The sequence below is a fragment of the Chlamydomonas reinhardtii genome, chromosome 15 (assembly GCF_000002595.2).
Source record: "Chlamydomonas reinhardtii strain CC-503 cw92 mt+ chromosome 15, whole genome shotgun sequence".
Classification (NCBI taxonomy): domain Eukaryota; kingdom Viridiplantae; phylum Chlorophyta; class Chlorophyceae; order Chlamydomonadales; family Chlamydomonadaceae; genus Chlamydomonas; species Chlamydomonas reinhardtii.
Genome location: NC_057018.1, coordinates 605,705 through 629,107, shown reverse-complemented (window position 1 = coordinate 629,107; position 23,403 = coordinate 605,705). Strand labels below are relative to the sequence as shown.

The 23,403-nt window shown below is 61.2% G+C and overlaps 4 protein-coding genes across 5 annotated transcripts in view; 2 read left to right on the top strand and 2 right to left on the bottom strand.

Annotated features, from left to right (window-relative positions):
• CHLRE_15g637552v5 (uncharacterized protein) overlaps positions 1-1,502 on the bottom strand; it is a 9,809-nt gene extending 8,307 nt beyond the window's left edge. For both annotated transcript variants that reach the window (XM_043070564.1, XM_043070565.1), the window contains exons 1-3: positions 1,003-1,502; positions 579-822; positions 381-421 (exon numbers count right to left, since the gene is read on the bottom strand). In XM_043070564.1, the coding sequence (XP_042916429.1) occupies positions 381-421; positions 579-822; positions 1,003-1,170 (453 nt within the window). In that variant the 5' untranslated portion in view covers positions 1,171-1,502. The remainder of the gene's footprint in view (positions 1-380; positions 422-578; positions 823-1,002) is intronic.
• Positions 1,503-8,232: 6,730 nt separating this feature from the next.
• CHLRE_15g637501v5 (uncharacterized protein) lies at positions 8,233-11,397 on the top strand. The gene has a single exon (XM_043070563.1). It carries the CDS (start codon positions 8,374-8,376, stop codon positions 8,557-8,559), a length of 186 nt encoding a protein of 61 aa, XP_042916427.1. The 5' UTR covers positions 8,233-8,373; the 3' UTR covers positions 8,560-11,397.
• A 125-nt stretch (positions 11,398-11,522) lies between these two features.
• CHLRE_15g637450v5 (uncharacterized protein) lies at positions 11,523-13,427 on the top strand. The gene is made up of 2 exons (XM_043070562.1): positions 11,523-11,721; positions 11,852-13,427. Exons 1-2 carry the CDS (start codon positions 11,641-11,643, stop codon positions 11,933-11,935), a joined length of 165 nt encoding a protein of 54 aa, XP_042916426.1. The 5' UTR covers positions 11,523-11,640; the 3' UTR covers positions 11,936-13,427.
• Positions 13,428-20,226: 6,799 nt separating this feature from the next.
• CHLRE_15g637401v5 (uncharacterized protein) lies at positions 20,227-23,112 on the bottom strand. The gene is made up of 2 exons (XM_043070561.1): positions 22,892-23,112; positions 20,227-22,240 (listed from the first exon to the last, which is right to left on the bottom strand). Exons 1-2 carry the CDS (start codon positions 22,985-22,987, stop codon positions 21,599-21,601), a joined length of 738 nt encoding a protein of 245 aa, XP_042916425.1. The 5' UTR covers positions 22,988-23,112; the 3' UTR covers positions 20,227-21,598.
• Positions 23,113-23,403: the final 291 nt, after the last annotated feature.

Sequence of the window (23,403 nt, the reverse complement as noted above, 5' to 3'; positions counted from 1 at the left end):
GGGGAGGGAGGAGCAGGCGACGGGGGCTCAGGTGATGGAGGGTTGGGCGAGGGCGGGGCAGGCGAGGGCGGGGCGGGCGAGGGAGGGGTGGGCGAGGGAGGGGCGGGCGAGGGAGGGGCGGGCGAGGGAGGGGCGGGCGAGGGAGGGGCGGGAGAGGGAGGGGCGGGAGAGGGAGGGGCGGGCGAGGGAGGGGCGGGCGAGGGGGGGACGGGAGGGGCGGGCGAGGGAGGGGCGGGCGAGGGAGGCCGAGGGGAGGGTGGTGCCGGGGAAGGCGGAGCGGGAGAAGGCGGGAGTGGCGAGGGAGGGGCAGGTGACGGGGGTTTGTAGCTGCATGAGGTAGGAATGGTGTAGACCAGCTCGCAATTCGAGCATTGGTTTACAGGGGACACGCAACCCCCCGTGAGGGGGCAGGTCTCGGTACCTGTGTGTGCAGCGGGTGAAGGAGGCTTTCTTTAGTCGCCTGTCCCACGACCTGTACGCGTACGCTGTCCTACTGACAACAATGGCACGTCAACGGCCAGGCACGCATCGTGTAAGCTGCTAGCTATGCACGCGCTAAACCCTAATCGTCGCCTCACCTTGGCCGTTGAAGCTTCCATCGTGAATCTGGATGCCTACGGTGGTCTGGGTGATGGGGGTGAGTGTCCAGGTGTAGCTGACGGCGTTGTCACTCTTGGAAGGTTGACTGCCGCACGAATTCCCGCCTCCATTCTTCACGCAGCCAAACCACGAGTAAGCGCTCTTACATCCCGAGGCACTCGTAGTTGCGACGGTGATTTGGTAGCCGGAGCAGGTGATGCTGATGCACTTGGCGAAGATGTTCTGTTCAAGGGGAAGTGAAGCAGGGACAAGGCCTCAATCCACATTGAGGTCGCAGTCTCATGTTACTACGGTGTGTGGGGCTGCTAGAAGGCGCAAGCATGTGACATATAGGCGGTCGAGAAGGAAAGCTGGCGGTTGCACGAATGGACGCCCAACAGAGAGAGGCAGGGCTCGACTGACCTGGCAGAAGGTCGACTGCCCACCCGGGCAAGTCTGTTGAAGCCGACGAGTAGCGAACGGGTTGTCGACAGCGGCCAGTGCTGTTTTGCGAGCGGCGGTTCCGCTGATGAAGAGGACAAGTGCAAGGGCCACCGCCGCTCCAACAGTCGCACCATTTCTGGGCGCCATTGCTAGCCCAATGAATGTTTCAGGCTTGCTCAGCCTTGTAAGGCGAATACCCTTCGTCGCGCAGTTCAACAGCAACACTCTCGGCCCGTGTTTGCAAGGTAGGGTTGCAGTGTATGCGTCAAGGCCTATGCGGCCGAGCGCTCCAATGGGTGAGATACCAGTGTCTAAGACTGCCTAAACTTTGAGACCTAGCGCCCTAGCCCCAAAATACTGTTCTTGGAGCGTAGCGCCGTTGAAACACGCAATGGGTCTAAACAGCGCACGGCGGCGGTTGCCAGGCGGTCCGTTTAAACCCTGCTGGCCACAGTCAAATCAGATTTCTGATGTATCTGTGGACCGATCACATAATAGTCTATCATGTATGACAATGGGTAAGCACTCGATTTGCGGGCCGTTCAGACCACGCATATTTGCAAAAGCGAGCGTCCCCAATTTCGCAGAAAACCTTGAGGATGACTACATCTTATTAATATTTATTTCTATGTGCTTGCATAATGTGCGGGAGCTGCCACTTGTCGCGCGCGGGAAAACTAACGTTCGACAATGAACTCTCCGCAGGTCGAGAATGCCTAGACCGCGTGAGTTGCATATGTTTTCAATCGCCTATTTCTGTATGTTATAGGAATCTCGGAGGGCGACTTTTTCGCCGGCTCGGCCCAACCTGGCCCAACCGCCGTGCTCGCTACTGTTGAAGTCCAGGGGCCGATCGAGCGACCGCAGCACCGCTGAAGATGAGCTCCGCGCATTCCAACAGCGAGATTGTCCGAGCTCATGTCATACGCGCACCGCGCACCCGGCCGCAATGCAACAAGGTGCACGGACCAGGTCCAGCGCGCACTTCCACTGCTGCTCGGCGTGTCTAGCGTGTCCCCATGGACTGCCTGACCAACCCGCCATCACCAACAGCTCCCAGTAGCATTCGCCGCGGATTTCAACGGCTAGCCGGCTTCTGCTTTGCGAGCCTTTGCGCAGCCTGCTCAACACATGAAAAATGTGCGCACGCGGTTGTTGCTTGGCAGCATAGGGGCGTTAACGGCAGGGTTGGGGGCGGGCGTGTCACACGTTGCGTCCGCGACCCCGGAACCGCCTGTCGCCTGCCGGTTCCTGACACATCCCAAGGCCTTGACAGCCCTGGCAGCCCGCGCGGGCTCTGGCTGTTGGGGTGGCCGTTGGGATGCGGCGGGGAAGGCCGAGCGAGCCTACTCGGGCGGGTGATCTCATGGGCTCGTCGTCCAGCAGCGATTGATTGTTCGGAACATTCGGATCAGATGCAACTGAGGGGATATCAACAGACCCTTGGACCCAAACAGGGTTGTGGAGCTAAACAGAGCCGCATCGTGTGGTCCGCCGCCGGTCTTTAGAGCGGTTGACAAGAGACGATGCATTGTATTGGCACTAGACAAGGGGTGTCAGCTTTGTACAGCTGGAAAATGGGCTGAGCCCCCGTACGCTTGGGAGCTAGTAAGCATGTAACGCCCCGTCAGAGCCTCCATGCCGCTACGACGCGCAGGCGCATCGGCTAGGGACACTCGGGTTGGGGTCGTGCGGGATTTCCCGCGCCACGCATGCGTGCCTTGTCACGTTCCCAAACACCCCAAGCATTTCTTTCGCCTCCTGCCATACTCAACACCTCCCCGGCGCCACACGCTCAAAGGGCTAGGCGCGGGGCGGGGGCGACCTCGGGGCTTCTCGGCATTCTGGCGCGTCGGCAGACATGTATGGCTCAGCAAGTCGCTCAAAACTTTCGATATACTTCCCCGCTTTGCTTGCCGCCAACATAGTTTGCCTTAGAGACTGCATATCAGCGGGCACCGGATGCTTTCCTCGCGACCTCGCGAAAGTCAATTGTCCATGGACGCGCGAAGGCACTTCTCGCTCCGCCCGAATTTTCTGCCACCTATTTACATGCAATAGGCATTAACAAATACTAATACGTACGGACAGGGGTGTGTGATGGGACAGGATTCAGGCAGGTTGGCGAGGTCCCATAGGGTGCAGCTGACGCCCATACCCCAAGCAGACAGCAAACAGTTTGCAGCGGCAGAGCAGGAGTGCATGGCTGGTCGAACGCCGGAGTTACTGTACCGACAACTTGCTGGCTGGCTGGAAGTTTGCTGATGCGCATTCCTCACGCTCCGGGCGCCCGGCCAGGCGATAGCACCACACAGACACACCGCAACGCCACACTCGCTCGCGATGCAGAGCCGCAGCGCACCTGCAGGAAGATGACCAGCGTCCACGGATGAGCACCAAATGCAACACAGAGAAAATGCAATAGTATGCAGCAAAGCGGACAGCAGGGTGTTCCTGGGGGGCTTCGCCCCCCCCCCCCTGGAACGCTGCGCTGGGGGCGCTCAGCCCAAAAACGCCGTGGGGGAAAGGGGAGCCAGGGGAGCCGAGTGTGGGAGCTAGCCACTTGCTGCAGCATCGGTTTGGAAGTGGGGAGAAAGGCGACAAACGCCTGCTTTGTGTGCACTCCTACCTGTTTGCGTGTCAGCGGCTCCCTACCGCCCATCCTGCAAGCAACGGCCCAGCGTAGCCGTCCGTCCGCACACCTCCAGGGGTCATCAGCCCCTACCCCTAGCCCTTTGCCTCTGGCTCCTAAGCTCAAGACCTGGCCACGTGTCTTCAGCAGAAGCGCATCCCTGCACGCGCGCAATACGGTATATGGAGACCGTTCGCAATGAGATGGTGTGTGAACGCGCTAAACGCGCTGCTGCGCACCCTCAAGAGCTAGAATAATAGGCCGACAGTGATGCCACAGGCAGCACACCCCTGGGATCCAGAGCACGGTGATCGCATTCCACGTCACTGGCTCGTGAAGGGCGTCAGCAGGTCCATTCCTCTTGTAACCAATAATGCAGTTTCCTACGGGAAACCTGGGGTTTGCCACGTGTCTTCAGCAGAAGCGCACCCCTGCACGTGCGCACTGCTGGAGGCCGTGTCGCAGTGACGTGGTGCAAGGACAGGGGGGGGGGATAGGAACAAACTTGGGTAGACCCCATGCCACAAAACCTCCCGGCGTGCCGTGCACTCTCAAGGGAGTTGTGAACATGTATGGGAGCTTTTGAGCTGCTTGGCCACCGCTGCCTCTTGGCGCCTGGCCACAAACCCAGACTTGCAAATAAGTGGTGCTTTCATTTGATAGGGCGGTCGGCAGACCATTGGCTGGCCTGTATGTCGTGCCTTGTTGTGCAGGCGGGGGTGCATGCCGGCATCCAACGACCTGCCTGTATTGATTGCCTGGACTTGTGGCGGTCGGTGGAGCTGTACGGCGATGAGGCTTGCACCCGCGTGCCTGGCTAAGCTTCGACGCGTTCCGTGTGGGCAGAACTAACGTCGATAGATGGGCACGCGGGCAGACATGTCAAACAACCGGGAGAGCTGCTGGCGCGCGGGGGCGTACAACATACACGTGAGGAGAAATCTAGAGGGGGGGTTCCTGGGCGTGCTTGCAATCGTACGTCAGTACGTGAGCCTGGGCGTTGAACCAAGGGGAGGGGAGGGAACGGCACTCCACCAGGCCACCCTTGGATGAAAAGAGGAGAAGTTGAAAGCGCGGAGCTAACCAGGCTGACGCACTTTATATTAGGTGAGGAGTTGGAAACGTTAAACGTTAGCAGGGTTTGCATCTTCGGGTAGCGACAAGAAGCGGTCCCCAATGCAGGCCCTCGGGCGACAAAGATTGGGCATTTCCGGGGTACATTCTCGCCGCGTGGGGCTGCATACCGTGCCGTGAATCTCCCTAACTACCCGTTCCCGGGTGTGTGTGTGTGTGGGGGGGGGGCGGCGGGGTTGGAGGGGGGAAACTAGGCATTCGCAGGCCCCTGCATGCCGTGGGCGAGAAGGTGGTTAGAGCCCTTCTCGCCAGCGGTGGCCGCCTACCATTGCAAGATGCAAGCCTTGACGTGTAGGTAAAGGTAGCTAGGTGGTGAGAGTAGGTACTACTAGAGCCCAAGCAGGGCGTAGACAGAGTAGGCTGTCGATATTGCAGGTGGATGGTGCGGTGAGGTGAGGTTATTGACGTGTGTTGCGGAACTAATGTGTACGTAGACCAGAGCGGAAGGCGGAGTGGGCTTGCAGGCGGCACGAGAGTAGGCAGTCAGTAGCGCAAGTGAGGTCTAGAGCAGGGCGTCCGTCCGTCCTACTAAATAGTTCGTGTTAGCTGGCTCGTGAGCTGTGTCAGCTTGTGCCTCGCTCGTGACCGGGAGTAAGGCAAACAGTACAAGCGTCGGTGAGGGCAATGGTGAGGGAGTCACAGTACTTTCGTGCCTGGTGCGTGGTGGCGGCGGCTACGTAATGTACGTATCCTGTGGATTGGGTCTCACAGGCTGAGAGGAGGAAAGGGCGGTGAGAGGGGAGAGGCGGTGAGAGGGGAAGGGTGAGACGGGGATGGTCGTGTGCGTGTGTGTGTGTGTGTGTGTGTGTGTGTGTGTGTGTGTGTGTGTGTGTGTGTGTGTGTGCTGTGTGTGGCTTTGTGTAGGTGCTGTGCAGGACTTGGCGTGGGGGCCTAGCTGCTGAGGTGGAGCAGCTCAGAGTGGCGGGTAGGTGCTGTGCAGGACTTGGGCTGGAGGGCGTAGTTGGGCTGGGCTGGGTAGGGTGTGCCGGCGCCCTGATGAGTGTGCGCCTGCGGTGGTTCCCGTGCACGCAGTGATGTGGGCTTCGGCCGTGTTTCTCCTGTCTTTTCCTGTCTTTTCTCCTGTTTCTCCGCGTCTGTTTCTTGCTCTGTTCTGTAAGTTCAGTGGTTGCTTCGGCTATTTTTGGGGCCGGTCTGCCCTTGCTGTGCCCCGGAGGGGTGCCCTTTGCTTTCGGTGGTTGATGCGGTGGTCCCTGGCGTTCTGCTTGCTCGCGTTGCAGGTTGCTGGCGTGCCGGTGTGGTGCTGTGCGTTTCCCCTTTCTCTCCCCTACCACTCTCTCAAGAAAAAGGGCTGCTGGGCGGGGCTGAACGGGATGCTGGGCGGGGCTGGGCAGGGGGTGGGCGGGTAAGGGGATTCCTAGCATATGGGTAGGGGTAGGGGGGTCTGGTGCGCGGGGGCAGGGGCCGGACAGACGGATGTTTCCTTGGCCGGACTTCAGTGCCAAGTGGTTTGAAAAAAGGTTCTGCAACTACTTCCACGCTTGCCTCAGAGCCAGGTGCGTGCGACGGGAAGGGGGGGGGTGTACCGTACGTGGCAGGGTAAGCCAGGGGGGTTGAGGGGGGGGGGGGGGGGGAGGTCACCCAGGCTGGGCGCCAAAACACTGACATACTGTAGGCCATTCAAAGTCGGATTTGTCTGTGCTTCAGCATAAAGCATCCTGGCGCAAGTCATCGACCCAGTGCGGCTCCGTTCTTTATGGCCACCACAGGGGCTTTTAGCGTGTCTGCATGCAAGTGAGCTGGCTCTGTCCCCTTCGCACCACCCGGGCCCCACATGCCCTGTCCAACAAGAGAAGGGACCATCCCCTCGTGCCTACGCCAGGGGGACAGGGAAGATTGCCTGGGGAGTAAGAATGCCTGGGGGTACGAATGCCTGGGGGGTCCTGGGGGTTTCGGGGGATGGGGTCGGGCACTTTCGTTCTGATTACCCCGCCCCGGCCCCCTGCTGCCTAGGATGCCACCTTGTGAGGAAAGGTGTATTGCAGTCCACTCGCTTGATCGGTTGTGTTGGGGAATAAATGAGGTGGGTGGGTGACGAGCAAGCGTCGTTCTAGGGCATGGCTTGGAAGACGTGGGGAATGGGTGGAGCTCAACAGGCCAGGCGACGAGTCGGGCGCGCGGAGCTGAACAGGCCGGCCGAGCCTTCTCGTTTGTTTGTCAATCGTGAACAAAGTGAGCCTCTAAGTAAGCGAGCCCCTAAGCGAGCCCCGTTCCATCGACATCCCTCCTGGGCACCTGACAGGGTGCCAGGATGTCAGGTGCACTCTCCGTGCGCACAAGTTCGAACGATCAGGGCCCGGTGGGTCAGGCGGCCACTGACGGTTGGTGGCAAGTGCCCTCAAAAGATCTCGGTCTGGGTGTGCTGCTTCTCGGTCGGCGGGGCATGGGGAACTTGGTCGCAAAGGGTCGCAAGACAGGTGCTGATGTGTGGTCTCGGTGGGATGTGGGTGGGGTCTCGGCCACGGGTCTCGCGCCATTATGCTGCAAGCAGCTTCGCACGATACCGCTTGCTGCAGCCCAGCACACAGCGTTGAAAGGTCGCGACGTACGCGAGCCTCGGAACACTCTTACTTGAAGTGGTTTATGCGGGCTGGGCGCCCAGGGGTGGGCAACGTCCAACCGGAGTATGCCCCTCCCCTGAAGCCCCTTTTCCGCGGCGACGACGTGCCCTATGGCAACCACACCCTCCCCCCCTAAATCTTAATACTGAAGGAGGGGGTTGGCTGCCGTACGTACAGTCGTGGCGCTTGGCCCAGTCACACTGCGCGGTGCCGGCCGCCCACCTGTGAGCCTCGACGCCATCACTCATGGCTTGATTGCGTGCATTACATGGGGGTGGAGCCAGGTGCTGATGACGTGTTGCTATACGGGGAGGTCGGTCGTCGGTCTGGAGAGGGGGTCGGGAGGTTTTGGGATATGGGGTCGGGAGGTTTAGTTCGTACCCCCCCTGGTTGGGCCAGGTGGCGCTTCCATCGAGCAGCGGCAGCAACAGAACACCTGGGCGCTGCCGTCCTCTACAACGAAGGAGCCGGCAGCCGCAAGCTCGCCGTCCGCAGACACACCAGCATCACGCACATACAGCAAATGTTTAGACCGCAGCGCCGCAACCTGGGGGCCCAGTTGCATGGCCGTCCCTGCCTTCACGGAGTAGTTCAACAGCAGCAGAGGTGGGCCCCCTTCCTGGACCTGGGTTACGTGGCGCCAGGCAGCAAGCACGCGGGTTGGTCGTGCAGACCTGTGACACTCCCCAACGCCCCTGGCCCACACTCTGGCCCACATCCTGCCCTGCCCCAAGCGCTTCGCCACTGCAATACACACGCCGCACCTGCGCTCTCACCTTGTCCAGGTCACCATTATCCACGCTCCTTGCAGACCATTGTATCTCATGCTTTCATTAGCCCATTCATTAGCCCATTCATTAGCCCATTCATTAGCTCATTGTCCATCATCCATCATCCATCCATCCATCAAGCTCCCGCTGCATGCCCGCTGCCCCCTAGCTGACGTCAAACAGCTCCTTCAGCGCGCGGACCTCCTCCTCATGCACCCGCTTTAGCTCACCAACCATGTTGAGGACAAGCGGGTATTCGGTCAGAACACTAGAGTATGGGACGTGGGGACACGGCGGGGAGACCGTGGGAGTCCCGTGTACGTGCCTTACGATGGGTCTAGAAGGCGATCTGGAGCCATATATAGGGCATAGTCTTTACCAGTTTGGTGTCGTGTATATCGCTACACAAGTGCCACTGTAACACTACTAGCGAGCACGGCCACCCAGAACCGACCAGAACTCAACAGGTTATGAGCCCCGGCTTCCGAGTCGGTGGTCGGTCTGGGTCAAGTCCTTTAAACTGCTATTAGGCAGGCTCGGCATAGAGTAGGCAACGGAAGCGCGTGATCAGCAGTGAGGCCGAAGCTGGAAGGGCGATAGCGATTGGTCGCTGGTTTCCGAGCTTTCCCGGTATCAGCTGTTGGAGGCAGCTGAAAATATCTGGACGCGCTGTGATCGCGAGTGTGGAGCTCGCAGACGTTCGTCAGGCGGAGGCGGGGGAGACCCGAAAACGTGATGGCTCGCCTGTGCAGCGAGCGAGCGGTTGATTGCCTGGGGCAGTAGCCGCAAAGTGTGTGAAGCCAGCGCCCGGGGCGTCTTGGCTAGTATGGGCATCTGCCAGGGGCAGGAGCAGTGAGAGGGCCGGCGCTGGGCGCCAGGCCGAGGAGCGCCGCTGAGCCTGCACCCGGGGTGTAGGGCTAGGGCGCACGTTCCGTGTTACGGTGCCGGGCACCGGGCACGTGGGGGGCTGATGACTGGCTGAGGTGGCAGGCGCTGGGCGCCAGCACCTAGCCCGATGGCGCGCAGGGCGCGCAGCAGAAGCAGTCGGGGGCCGGTGGCGTGCAGGGCGCGCAGGAGCAGCAGGGGGTGACCGGCGGCGCGCAGGGCGCGCAGCAGAGCGCGCAGGGCGCGCAACAGCAGGAGGGAGCCGGTGACACGCAGGGCGTGAAGAAGCCGGCGGTATGACTAAGGGCGTCGCTGGGCCTGCACCGACGGACTGGTGGGCCAGGGCGCGTGTCGCGGTGTGCAGCACCGGGCAAGTTACACAGAGCGGCGAGTACTTCGTTTCCGTTGTGGTGCTGCGAGATGCTTGGGCCGTAGATGTACCTGGTCTCAATGAGAGCTACGGACGGGTATGATAAGACCGTGTGGATTGAGGTGAGAGTGGCATTGTGAATGTGCCGTAGCGTAGTGGGGCGGTATCAACAGTACGGCAGCCTTAAGTAAAGCTGCGACACGGTTACTGACACTTGTTGCTGGGATGGCAGGGATGACGCAGGAGTGCGTATGAGGTGGGTGGCGCTACGAGGGCGTCGAGTCAGAGACATGGGGCAGGGCGTGGCCTAGTCATGTTAGTGTGGGGCCGGTTTGCGGGGAGGCAAACTGTGGCGGGACACGGCAGGTGACGGACGGCACGCGGAGCACATGTTTGATCAGCTACGGGGGTCGAGCCCGTAAGATTGGTTGCTGAGATCCAGCGTTTGCTTAGTTGTGGGGCGGGTGCCACATGGACCGTTGGGTGCCAGGCTTCGACGAGAGCTTCTAACCTTCGCCTGTGTGATCGCAGACAGATTGAGTGCGCTGTTGAGTGCACGTGGCAAGCGTTGCCTGAAGCGCAGGGTACTGGATGGAGCTTCCGTGGAGGTCAGCAGGATCCGAGTACGGAGCGCAGTGCAGCTGTTCATGGTGTGGAGCTGTTTCGCAGACGGCGATTCGGGCATGACACGGTCGTGTGGAGCTGTTTTCGCGGGGCAGTATGAGTGGGGCGTGCAGGACAGGGGTCTGCGGCGCGGGACCATACGTGCGAGGCGAAATCGGGCATGACCACAGCTGGCCGGGAGCGCGGATAAGTGCTGTAACGTTAGCGCATAGGAGGATATGTGGGTAAGGCCTTTAATCTGCTTAATAGCGGGCTTGGTATAGAGCAGGCAAATGGAATGCGCTTGTGCTTATGAATGACCCGGTCGTGATTCCGGGGGAGCGCGTTAGGATGCGAGCGATGTCTAGCAGATGACTCATTCCTGCGATCGACTCAACCTGTTCGCGTGGGTATGGCGTGTGGCTGTACTGTGGTTATGGTATGCGAGTGCACTGCTGACGTAGTAGCAGTGGGCGTACGAAAGAGCAAGCGACTAGTAGGCACTTGGCGTAGTTCGAAAGTCGTGCGCTATGAGACGTGCGGTTGTGATGCCGTGCGTATGCTGCTGGAGAGAGAGCAGGCTTTGTGTGAGCGGCAAGTAGGGACATGCGATGGCATACCGAAAGCTGTGCAGGTTGCGAGTGCAGATATGCGTGCGACGTGGCGTGCGTATGTTGCGCTCAGGATGTGCGTGTGTTGTTGTCGGGTAGCAACAAGATAGTGGAGAGTGTGAAAGTGCGTTTTATGGAGCCGCGAGTGGGCGGCAAGATGCGCGCGACGGACTGTGCGCGGTGTACTCGAGAGGAGGACACGGAATGTGTGGCTGCGGTAGGCTTCACGAGTGTGATCCGTGCAAGATGTTTTGGTATACGCGGGATGCGTGATACGACTGAGTGCGGTAGCATGCGTGGGTGGCAGCGGAAACGTACGGCGTGTGCGGTGATGCACATGTGACATGTGCGGGGGAGCATATGTCGCTCGTACGGATGCGTGTTACGTGTTTGAGGGATGGATGCAGCAGCAGTCGGCTGGCTGACCATATTTGCCTTGGTGGGCGTGAGGCGCCGTGAGAGGTTTGCCCCCTCATCTATGTTAGGCGTATGTGTTTGCAAGTGCCATGCGCGATGGCGGTATGTCGGTGTTTTGTGTGCGTGCGTTCGCTATGGAGCAGTGCAAGACGGAGAGTGTTCTGCCCGCGGGGGAGTGTTGAGGACAAGCGGGTATTCGGTCAGAACACTAGAGTATGGGACGTGGGGACACGGCGGGGAGACCGTGGGAGTCCCGTGTACGTGCCTTACGATGGGTCTAGAAGGCGATCTGGAGCCATATATAGGGCATAGTCTTTACCAGTTTGGTGTCGTGTATATCGCTACACAAGTGCCACTGTAACACTACTAGCGAGCACGGCCACCCAGAACCGACCAGAACTCAACAAACCACCTCCTCATGCGCCCGCTTTAGCTCACCAATCACCTCCTCATGCACCGCTGTCTCTGGCATGAACCGACTGTGGCCTGGTACCGGTCGCCCCTTGCAGGCAAGGCCACCCAGGCGAAAGACCCCACCGCAGCACTCATCCGGCACTGGGTGATGACGCCGGCGGGCATAGCGGCGCGAAGGGGCAAAGGACAGCGCAGCACTGAGATGCTGTCCTTTGAGAGCGGGGGCAGGCGGGTGGAGCTCACCGCTGGGAATGCCAACAAGGTGGCCAGCAAGCTTCAACAGGTGGGCAGTGGGCATGTATGGGTGGAGCTGGGTGTCGCGTCCTTGTGCCCTTGCCAACATCTGCTTCTTATTCACATACCCTTCCGCTGACCGGTCGCATTCGACCACCCACCCGCCTGCCCACCCACAGAAGGAGCGCAAGGACGCGAAGAAGCGCGAGGAGGCGAAGGGGCCCAAGGAGGCGCCGGAGCGCGAGGAGGAGGAGGAGGACTAGATTTGGATGAGCGGATGAATGCGGATGAGTGAGGATGAATGCGGATGTGTCGCGCGTGTGGGCGAGAGATGGAGGATTGAGAGTGGAGGATGGACGATAGTTGTGGACAATTAGGTTGCAATAGCAGGATGGGGGGCGATGAGGCAGGATTATCTGTAGTGCAGGATGCACGCAGGAGGATGGATGATGGACGATGGACGCTGGACGCTGGACAATGGTCTGCAAGGAGCGTGGATAATCCGTGGACAATGGACAATGGTCTGGCACGGATGATGGATTAGCGTGGATGGACTGGAGACGGAGAACTGCAACTGGTTTCGGTTGCTGTCGGCGGTCTAGTGCAATCACTCCATCCCGACCTGAGGATTGCTTGGCTGTGGGGTCAGGGCGTGGAGGTAGGGCGTGGGGCAGGACTGGAATCCTGGAGGAGGGTGCTGCGCCGCACCGTGGCCCGCTGGGGCCTTGGCAACGACTGTGGGCGGGCCTTTGTGGCATACCGTAGGCACTTAAAGATGGAAGGAAGAAGACCCCCCGTGGGGAGGATTAGGAGGGGGCAGTATCCGCCGTGCGCGTCTTGGTCTCAACCGTCCGTGTAGCTGTCGCACCATCGGCATCCACATGTTGGCAGCCCGCAGAGCGGACGACCCTCCCAAAGGCACGCGGAGCTCAACGGCAAGCATGCAGGTATGACATTTGGAGGTCAACAGCCCAACCCAGCTCTCGGTCGGTCGATTGTCATAGTTATGTCAGCGTAAGTGCGTCAATATGTGTCACAGGCATTCAGATGGCAAAACACTGTAGCGTCTGCGTGCCCGCGCGCGAGGCGACATATTTCATGGACGACGGTTACCGGCAGGCCGATTACCAGGTGAACTTGATACATACTTGGCGTTTCCTGATGCATTGCTTGGCCAATTGTTAGATGCACTATTTAGCATTTGCTAGGAAGAACACGTCTGCTGTTGAAAGCAGGCGAAGACCTGCATCGCACGTAAGAACCCGCTGCGCATAATGCAGCGGGAAGCGCTTGAGCCCACATGTGAGCTACTGTGTCTGGGAAGATAATTGAAGTACGCTGGATTGCCAAGGTCCGACGTGCGTTTATGTTGCCCGATTGCGAAGTTGCGCCACTTGTCCCTTGTGCGGCCGGCCTAGCGCAAACTGTCCTGGTTGAACGTTTCGTGACCGCAAGCATGGCACGAAGTACCGAACCAGGTCTGCCATGTCACCGGAACCCCGTCGTGTAGGAGTCACAATCAAGAGGCAAGAGCTCGGTCGCGTAACTCACAGGACTTTCTGCAATTTCGGCACATTACATACATGTGAAGTGGTTCACAGGCAGCTGTTTTTGCTGCACGCTCAGAATCCCCACGGGTCCCCACGTACGGTTTCCAGCAGAGCCCCGTGCCCCTACTCTATCTCTACAGCAATCCCAGCCAGTAGCGCATACCATACTTAGATGGCCTTCGCGCGCATGTAACCTAGCTTTGGGTGTGTGGTAACCTGTGTCAGCAGGGGAAAGGAGGGTTATGGGTTGCGGGACACATGTTGCAGGTGAACTTGCCGGCAAATAAATGGAGTGTTGGCGTGGGCAGGGCCAGCATCTTCCAGGGGTAGGCCGGCGCCGCTCGCGAGAAGGGCCCTAACCACGTTCTCGCTCAAAATGCCTAGTTTGTAGCGTTTGGGGGGGGGGGGGGCGCCGCCCTCCTCAACCCCCCGGGAAGGGCGGCTCTGCCTCGCGAGTGTGGCGTTCCGGTGTGTCTGTGCGGTGCTATCGCCTGGCCGGGCGCCCGGAGCGTTAGGAATGCGCGTCAGCCAGCCAGCAACTTGTCGGTACAGTAACTCCGGCGTTCGACCAGCCGCGCACTCCTGCCCTGCCGTTGCCAACTGTGTGCCATCTGTTGGGTTCTGGGTATCAGCTGCACCCTACGGGACTTTACCAACCTGCCTTACCACTGTCCCATCGCACACACCCCGGGAAGGGGTACTTGGCGACATTCGGGGACCGTACGGTATGCGGCGAGAATGCACCCCGGAATTGCCCAATCTTTGTCGCCCGAGGGCCTGCATTGGGGACCGCTTCTTGCCGCTGCAAGCCCTGGTGTAATGGTTGTTTAGCGGCTGTCGAGCTGTGCGCATGAGCTTGACTTGAGAATGGCGCCTGCGGGACGCCCGCTGCTGGGCGCGATTGCCAGAGACAGCCGCGTCTTCGTGAGCAATGAAGGAAATGTGGAAATGCCGGTCTGCCAAGGCACTGGGGATGTAATTGAATGAGCAGGTGTCAATCACACGGCCGCTCTCACGTGGAACGTGTATGGGGGGGGTGAGTTCGGGGATTCTGAAGTTACTGAGTTTACAGAGGCGGGGTGGGACTGGGTGGGCATGATTGCGCAGGTGGCTAACCGCGGCTGCCGTCGGGTCCATCCGTCGTATCACAGCAGACCCGGCGGTTCACGTCAACACTCCCAGCCGTACGACCAGCTCACCAGCCGCGCGCTCATGCCTTGCAACCTGTCGCACCCACGGCATCACTAACTGATGAGCCCGCCGCCCCATCCGCCACATCGTAACCCTCAACTATTCCAAGCCAATACAGTGCCGCACGCACACGCACACACATGTGCACGGAAAACGCCCCATCCACCGCCTCACCATTACCGCCAACACACGGATCAAACTAACCCAGCCCCTGGCCCCTCGCACATCCCTATGGGTGGAAAGGGGGGCGGGCGCGAGGCATGCGAACGCCGGTAATGTTGCTGCTCAGCGGGGGCGGGAGACACCCTCCCCCCTTAATCAAACGCAGTGCCGTCCCGATGCTCCCCCTCTCATCCTCATCAAACTTCAGACGCCGCTTCTGTGACTGCAATGGGGCGGGCACGACTACACGTTTAGCTGTCCACCCAAGCTCAACGTTATAAATGCCAAGGAGGAGGTGCAGATTGTGCTCTCCAGTCAGTCACGCATCAGCGACGGTCAGGCACGCACGCCCCCATGGTCAGGCACGCACACCTCCTGCACCTCCCTCGCCTCCCCTCGCCCAACGACCAGAAGTCAACGTGTGCTCCAATCAACTGAAGAACCTACCACCACATAGGTGCATACCACTTGCCCTTCACACCGCACACCAACCATGCCATTGCTCGCATGGACGCCATAATTGTGTGACGTCAGCGTTCACCTCCCCATTCATGCCGCTGTCTTGCAACCCAACACCCAGCGCGTGGCATAGGGCTGCAGCAACGTTTCCTCCTCCAGCGGGCTGCCGCCACTCCACGCTTCATCCCTCACAGACGGGTGAAGGGCGGCGCATGGGTCGCACCTGATCATCAGCACCATCGACCTGAAAGGAGAGGGCGGGAGGAGCGAAGGCCCGCCCCAAAGCAGGCGGGAAAGCAAACGAATCCCCTTTCTGGAATCGCCACTGCCGACGAGAGCACGCCTTTTTCCCGGTACCCAAGCCCCCCCCCCCACCACCACATCCCCGCGCATCATGGCAAGGAAGGCCCCAAACCGGTGTGGTCCCCATGCGTGTGTGGTCCCCCTGCACATGTGGTCCCCATGCGCGTGTGGTCCCCAAACCGGTGTGGTCCCCATGCGCGTGCGGTCCCCATGCCGGACCCCACGCAGCTTGCCTCTAGCTAAGACAAACACGCATGGCCCTGACCAGGTAGGGGTCAGCGTGCGGTTGACCCCTGCAGGAGTGCGGCCTCAGCACGCTGTGCGCCTACACACGCTCACCTCCCAAGACACACCCGCCGCACACGGTCTTTGCCTCGGGCATAATAACTCGAGGGCGCTGTGGTTGCACACGTGCCAGCCTACACGCCGCCCGTCTCACCTGCAGCCCAACGGCGCCGGCACGTATCCGCACACACACACACACACACACGCGAGCGGAGTCCTACCCAATGGGCTTTTCGTCGTGCCTCCCTCCCTACAGTACCGGCCCCTTGCCCACACACGCGCGGAGCCCAGCCCTATGGGCCTTTCGTCTCACCTTGTTCCCTACACGCACACACGCACACCTGGCTGGAGCACCCACCAGCAGCTTGCGGCCCCAGCAGGGCTTGCATCTTTGGGGAGCGGCAAGAAACGGGGCCCAATGCAGGCCCCCGGGCGAGAAAGATTGGGCATTTCCGCTGGTGCATTCTCGCCGCGTGGGGCTGCATACGGTGCCCGAATCTTGCCAACTACCCCTTTCCGGGGTGGGGTGGGGGGGCTGGATGCCGTGGGCGAGAGCGTGGTTAGGGCCCTTTCTCGCCTACGCCTACCCCTTGAAAAGTGCAAGCCCTGGTCCCAGGCGGCCTCCCCACCAGACGTGGCCCTTCTGGACGCGTGGCCTTTCCGGACGTGGCCATTCAGGATATGCGTGGCCCTTCCGGGCGTGGCCCTTCCAGACAGGGCCCGCCTGCAGTTGCAATTAATACCAGGGAACGGCCGCCATCCCGTACCGTACCGTGCTGTGCCGTACCGTGCTGTGCCGTACCGTGCTGTGCCGTACCGTACTGTGCCGTACCGTGATGTGCCGTACCGTACTGTGCCGTACCGTGATGTGCCGTACCGTACTGTGCCTGTGAACACCGCACATTCGACATGAGTGGAGGCGCAGCAAGCCCACCCCCAGCCCACCGCCACCCTCATCCGTGAGAACCGGAGGCCCGGGCCCGGCGCCTTCCTCGTTCTGCTCCTGCTCATACACCAGAGCGTGTCAATTCTGATGACTGGGCGATGGGCGGTACGCGGGGGCAAAGAAGAATGCAAGGCCGATGAAACAAATGTCATTCAAGGCCACCGCCACCCTAATCCTCTAACCCACGCGGCTCCCCGGCCCAAAGCATGCAGCCAACACCTGATGACGATAATGCAACTGGCCCCCCGGCATTCCGGGATCCCTAATTGCTTGCGCTTTGATCTCGCCACACCTCCAGACAAGGACGGCTCGTCAATAATGTAATGACGTCCGTGACCGTTCAGATCGTGCGTTCAGATGCTGGCCTCAACCCCACAACTGACACACACGCAAGTCTAAGGCAGCCTGACCGACACGAACCGTGCCAGGTCCGGTCACCGCCATGTCGCAGCATTGCTGCTCGTGCGTATGCAACGTCGTAGCTGCACAGTGTGCCCTTCATAGGGTATGCCGTATCAGATGCGCCAAGGCTACTGACGCCATGCTAGGAGCGAGGTCATCTGCGACACAAACTGACCCTTGAGCCTGGGAGCCGCACCTGCCCGGCTCGCAGTGGTAAGCCCCGGTACATGACATGCTATGCAGCCGCTCGGGTCGCAAGGAATCAACACGGCCGGGCCACAGGGTTGCCGGGCGTCCGGCCACCCCACCCCCCGAAGCGCCCACGGACGGGCCCAGCGCCCGCATGGCTCCGGCATAGATGCCTGGTCCTGCATACTTCGTACGTGCGTCCATCAAAGCGTGCTAGGAGCTCCCTGGCCGGGCAAGGGGCGCATATATGGCGCGAGGGTGGGCATGCCGACATGTTTGCCGGGCCGGCATTTCGTTAGGATTCGGACTACCCCCACTTCAAGGCAGCTTGTTTGCGGTCATTTGGGCCCACCTATATGATCATAGGCAAATGGAGGAACCGACGCCAGGAAAGTGGCGACTTTTGGCCAAGCCCTCAGCGGCTCGCGAGCGGGCCGGACGCGCGAGAAATGCAAAATCAACTCCTGAAGCACAACCCAATACAGCTCGCCCAGGGCTTCTTATGTATTACTCGTAAATCTGTATATTTGATTTCTCGCAGCGTTCACCGGTACCACCACACACGTGCGCCAGGTCGGGCCGTACCACGGTGCCCTGGTCGCGCCCTGCGTGCTCATTCTGGGCCCACCACGCCCCTCTGCTGCACCCCGCTCCTGCCCCCAGCCCCCCAGGCGCCTCCGTATATATGCATATCAGCCGGCAGCATCACACTCCAGCAAAGCAGCTCGCACACGGACGCCCCCTAGGCGGCGCCCAGCCCAGGGGTGCGTGCAAGGCTACACACTGCGCCCGGAGCTGGCGTGGGCTGCCGCGGCGGGCCGCACATGCCGCCATGGCGTGGATGCCCGACTAAGCGCCTGTGTTGCATCCGGTGCAGGCGGCTCTGGCCAGCCTAGAGCCGCTGGAACACACCTATGAGCTCGACTCACCGCCCGCCCACCGCGGCGCCCAAGCAGCGCATCCTCGTCAGTAGTTGCAGCCCGGGCGTCGTGGGATTTGTTGAAGGGGCGCTCCCCTGCTCCAGATACCACTTGGAGCCTGGCAATGTCACGTGGGGACGCGCGAGGGTGCGAGCCGGGGCGGACAAGGCGTGTGCGGCGGAGGCATGCGGGTGTCGTGTGGATGGGGGGCCTTACTTGGAGTTGGAGGGCGTGTGGAGCGCTGTGGAAGTGAGGAATGGGCCGCTCCCTTGCCCTCGAGCCTGGGAGCCGCACCTGCCCGGCTCGCAGTGGTAAGCCCCGGTACATGGCATGCTATGCAGCCGCTCGGGCCGCAAGGAATCAACACGGCCGGGCCACAGGGTTGCCGGGCGTCCGGCCACCCCACACCCCGAAGCGCCCACGGGTGGGCCCAGCGCCCGTGTGGCTCCGGCACAAATGCCCAGTCCTGCTTATTTCATACGTGCGTCCATCAAAGCGTGCTAGGAGCTCCCTGGCCGGGCAAGGGGCGCATATATGGCGCGAGGGTGGGCATGCCGACATGTTTGCCGGGCCGGCATTTCGTTAGGATTCGGACTACCCCCACTTCAAGGCAGCTTGTTTGCGGTCATTTGGGCCCACCTATATGATCATAGGCAAATGGAGGAACCGACGCCAGGAAAGTGGCGACTTTTGGCCAGGCCCTCAGCGGCTCGCGAGCGGGCCGGACGCGCGAGAATTACAAAATCAACTCCTGAAGCACGACCCAATACAGCTCGCCCAGGGCTTCTTATGTATTACTCGTAAATCTGTATATTTGATTTCTCGCAGCGTTCACCGGTACCACCACAAACGTGGGCCAGGTCGGGCCGTACCACGGTGCCCTGGCCGCGCCCTGCGCTCTCTTCCTGGGCCCGCCACGCCCCTCTGCTGCATCCCGCTCCTGCCCCCCGCCCCCCAGGCACCTCCGTATACATGCATATCAGCCGTCCGCATCACACCCCGGCAAAGCAGCTCGCACACGGACGCCCCGGTACGCTAAGCCAGGCGGGTCTAAACAGTGCGCACCGCACATCATGTGGTTATGTGCGGTTAGCTCGCAGACTCTTGCTCGGCCCACGTTCTCTGGGCCCTGCCCTGCCTGCTGCTCGGGTTCGTGCGTGCGAGTCCCTGGCGCGGCTTGCCCCTGACCTGCAGGGCTCTCTGGGGTTAGGAAACAACGAACTGCGTGCTCGCAACCTGGGGAGCGGGCGCCTTCGCCACATTGCATGGGTTCCCAAAGGGACCTGTTCCGACGCATGCTCTATCACGATGGAATGGGATCGCCCTGCTCTGGATCCCCAGGGGTGTGCCACCTGCGGCGCCGCCGGCGTACCGTACTCTAGCTCTTCGCCACCCCCCCGCCCAAACAAAAACGAGCTGTATGTAAAGTTGTCGAGTACGCAATGTGTCCATCCCTTTCTCCTCCTCCGCGGCGCACCCTTCGCCGCGCTACCCTGCAAGCATGCATGCCCTTGGACGCCGCGTCCTTGTCACGACCCCATCGCGTTTTGCTCCGACCCCAGGCTGCCACCGGCGCCTTCCCGCCCGGGCTCGCTTAATCCCTGCGGCCTGCGAGTAAGGGGTGTCAGCTTTGCCCGCTGTGCTTGTGGATGCATGAGCTCATGCATCGGCTGTCACCCAGCCATGCCGCCCATGCGTGTGCCACCTTCGCGCCGCCTTCGCGCCGCCTTCCCCTAGAATTTTCAACGGCCACTGCGTGCAGTCTTACTTCCCCAAGGGTTTAAACAGCCCGCGCCGGACCTAAACGGCCGGCGCCGCTTGACGAGCTCGAATGGCGTTCGCGGTCTAGCTCTCAGCAAGTCAGCATGCATTCATCAATCAACCGGCAGTTCCCGGCCATCGTTCGCACAGCTTCCTCTGCCCGGTATTGCGCATGCCGGCGCGTATAGCTTAATTCTCGCCGCGCGGGGCTGCATACTGTGCCCGAATCTCGCCGAGTACCCCTTCCCGGGTTGGGCTAAAACTAGGCATTTTTGGGCCCCCGGCAGCCAGAACGTGGTTAGGGCCCTGGGCCCTTGTCACCAGCGGCGGTAGCCTGCCCCTGGAAGATGCAAGCCCTGCCCACCCCTGGAAGATGCTAGCCCTGTTGTAAGATTGACGCTTAAATGGCGCGGGAGAATCGCCGATGGAAAAGCATGCCAGCTCAGCCAAGCCAGCGGCCGGCCGCTCAATTGGCATTCAGCAAGCAGGGGGCGTGGCTGCCAGCCTTTGCCCTGTGCCGCCGGCTGCGGCATGGGAATCAGCTGCACCCTACGCAACTTCACCAACCTGCCTTAACACTACTGTCCCATCGCACACTCTTGCTTGTCCTATGAATTCGGCAGCTAGGGAATCCGCTGCACCCTACGAAACTCCACCAACCTGCTGCCTTAAAACTGTCCCATCGCACATACACCCTGTGCCGTCTGCTGGTGTGCCTTGCCTGTGCCCACCTCTGCCCTTCCCCGCCCCCCTTTGCTTCCACCATTCTCAGAGAGACGCGTAATTACGTGTAAGACCACTGGACAAGCGGCGGCGACACGTTTACCATATTGCAGACATGGCGATGCATGTACGCCGGTGGTGCCGCATACCTCCGGTCCAGCAGGCACAACCCAGCCGGCCACCACACACGGCAGCGCCCTCACACGCAACGGGGCACGCATCGCACACACCCGGCCCGCCCCTGACCTGCCCATTCACAGACATTTACGCACGCCCCATGCACCCGCCGCAGACTACGGCAATGATCAACAACACATGCTGCTCATCAAAACGACTGCCAAGCCTTTCCGCCACGCCTATCTGCTTTCCATGGCACTTGCGTCCCCACACGTCCGCACTACTGCTCAAGCAATCACGCAGGTAGGGCGAGGCAATATTTGTGACTGCTCACCGGGGTCGGACAATCAAGTCCTCGTGTAAGACAATACAGGTGGTTTTCGCAAGGCTCCAGTCTGAGGCCGCAAGCGTCTACCCATGTCATCTCTCCTTGTGTAAGGAAATGTCGTCATGCGACCGGGGACTCAAGTAAGGTCCCATGACTAAAGGCATCGCCGCCGCGGCCACTGGTCATTCGGCAGTCGTCCGTTCCACTCAATACAATGTATGTGCAACAGCAAGATGCAGTATGAGTAGCACCAGTTCCGCAATTTATATAACTTAATGCACGATGGGAAGCTAGACTGACTCAAGTAAGGAAAGTGAGACATAACGCTCTAATGTAAAACAGAAGTTGCCCTGATTGATCACTACACCCGTGCTCCATCGCAAGCTACCCGCCCCTGCACCTGCACTGCTCTCGCTGACTCTTTCACATGCAGCCAAAACCTACACCATCACACGTTCGTCCTACCCTTAACAACCCACTTGATCCCAACTCATGTGTGCCTAGCCCTATAACACCCCGCCCCCCCCCTCAACCTCCTCCTTCCCCTCCGCCACTTCCCGCCAACCCTCCCACCATTCCTCCCCTCCCCTCTATCCCTTGTCCCACGTGCGCGACTTGCTCAGCTTGCGTGTAAGCGCCGTCGCCATCGCCGGGTTCCCAAACTTGCGGCTGGCCCTCGCCACGCCGCCGCCGCCGCCGCCGCCGCCAGATGTCTTGCCGCCGCCGCCGCCGCCGTCGCCCACCGCGCCCTTGCCCGCGTACCGCCCAACTGTGCGACTGGTGCCAACGGAGGCGACGGAGGAGGAGGCGGTGCTCTGAATGTGTCCGCCGCCGCCGCCGCCGCCGCCGCCAGGGGAGCCGCCGCCGCGCCCCGCCCGAATGGCGCCGTTAGCGGCGGCGGCGCCGCCGCCACCGCGGCTTGCCTTGCCGCCGCCGCCAGCCTTGCCGCCGCCGCCGCCGCCTGTGCCGTAGAACCCGCCTGCCTCGTCGTCCATAGCCTCCCCACCGTACCCGCCGCCTCTCCCACCACCGCCGCCGCCGCCCCTCCCGCCGCCGCCTCCTCGTCTCCCGTTGCCGCCGCCTTGATAGGCGTAAGCCTGGCCGCGCCTCCCCCCTTCCTCCTCCTCCTCCCCCTCCCCCCCGCGCGTTCCGAAGCAGGGCGCGAGCAGGGAGGAGAGGTAGGTGCGCATGCCTCTGACGGCGTTGGCGGCAGCCTGGCGGGCCTTCTCCGTCTGTGGTTGTTATAAAATAGGGGAAGTGGGAATGGTGGAGAGAAGCGGGGTTGCGGGGATGGGTCAGCAAGAGGGCCGGGTGGGCAGCCGCAGGTGAAGCAGCAGATAGAAAAAAGGGCGGAGGGGGACCCACGCAGAGTGGACGAGCCTCCAACTTCCAAGTCCCAACGTGCACCAAGGGCCGCCTTTCGCCCGCCACGCCTCGCACTGCCCCGCCGCGGTAGGGCACGCCCCCCCCCCCCCCGCTTCGCCTTCTTCCACTTCCTCTCCACCCCCTGTGCGCCCGCCCCCACCTCCAACCTACCTGCCCCCATCCTAACGGCGTGAGTGGCGGCGTCCTTCCCTCCCTTCCCCCCTAGAACCCCCTTGGCTTGGTTTGGTCAAGTTTGGACCAGTGTTTGCATCCCTCGCCCCACCCCCCCAACCGCCTGCTGCCCCCATCCTAACGGCGTGAGTGGCGGCGTCCCCGCCCCTCCCACAAGTATTATCGCTTGCAACTGTCGCCTCTGCCTGCCTGTGCTCCGCTAGTTGAGTTTGGTTTGGTGCAGTTTGGGCTGGTAGTTACAACCCCCCCCCTCAACTGCCTTTCCCAATGTCCTAACCTTGCACCCCCCCCCCCTCTCAACCGCCTGCTGCCCCCATCCGCCCTACCGGCGCGGCCGGCGGCGGCGGCTCCTCCTCCTCCAGTGCGGGCGGCGGCGGGCCCGCCAGCAGCTTGCCCCAGCGCCACGTGCGCAGCGGCTTCATCAATTCGTACACGCCCAGCCCCACCTGCGAGCGAGCGCGAGCGAGAGCGCATCAATTTGCCGTGAATAACATGTGATTCATGGTAGTGAAAAGATACGGTAGTCAAGATAAGTTAGAGATTTAGGGATTTAGGCAGCCCGGGAGGGAAAAAAACACGCAGGGCATGGAATGGACGAGGGGAAAGGGTCGGCACCGCGCACTCTACAGCTCCCGCTTCAGATAATTCGCCTGCGTCTGGACCCGTGGCGTAGCGTGGCGTGGCGTGGCGTGTCCTTCGAGCCCGGACAAATGCCTCCTCCTCCACACATCCCTCCCGGTTTAATTTGGGCTGGTGTTTGCTGCCCCCCGAGTCTTCAGTGCATCCTGTACCGCTTTCATGAACATCCTTGCAACCCCCCCCCCCCCCCCACCCCCCC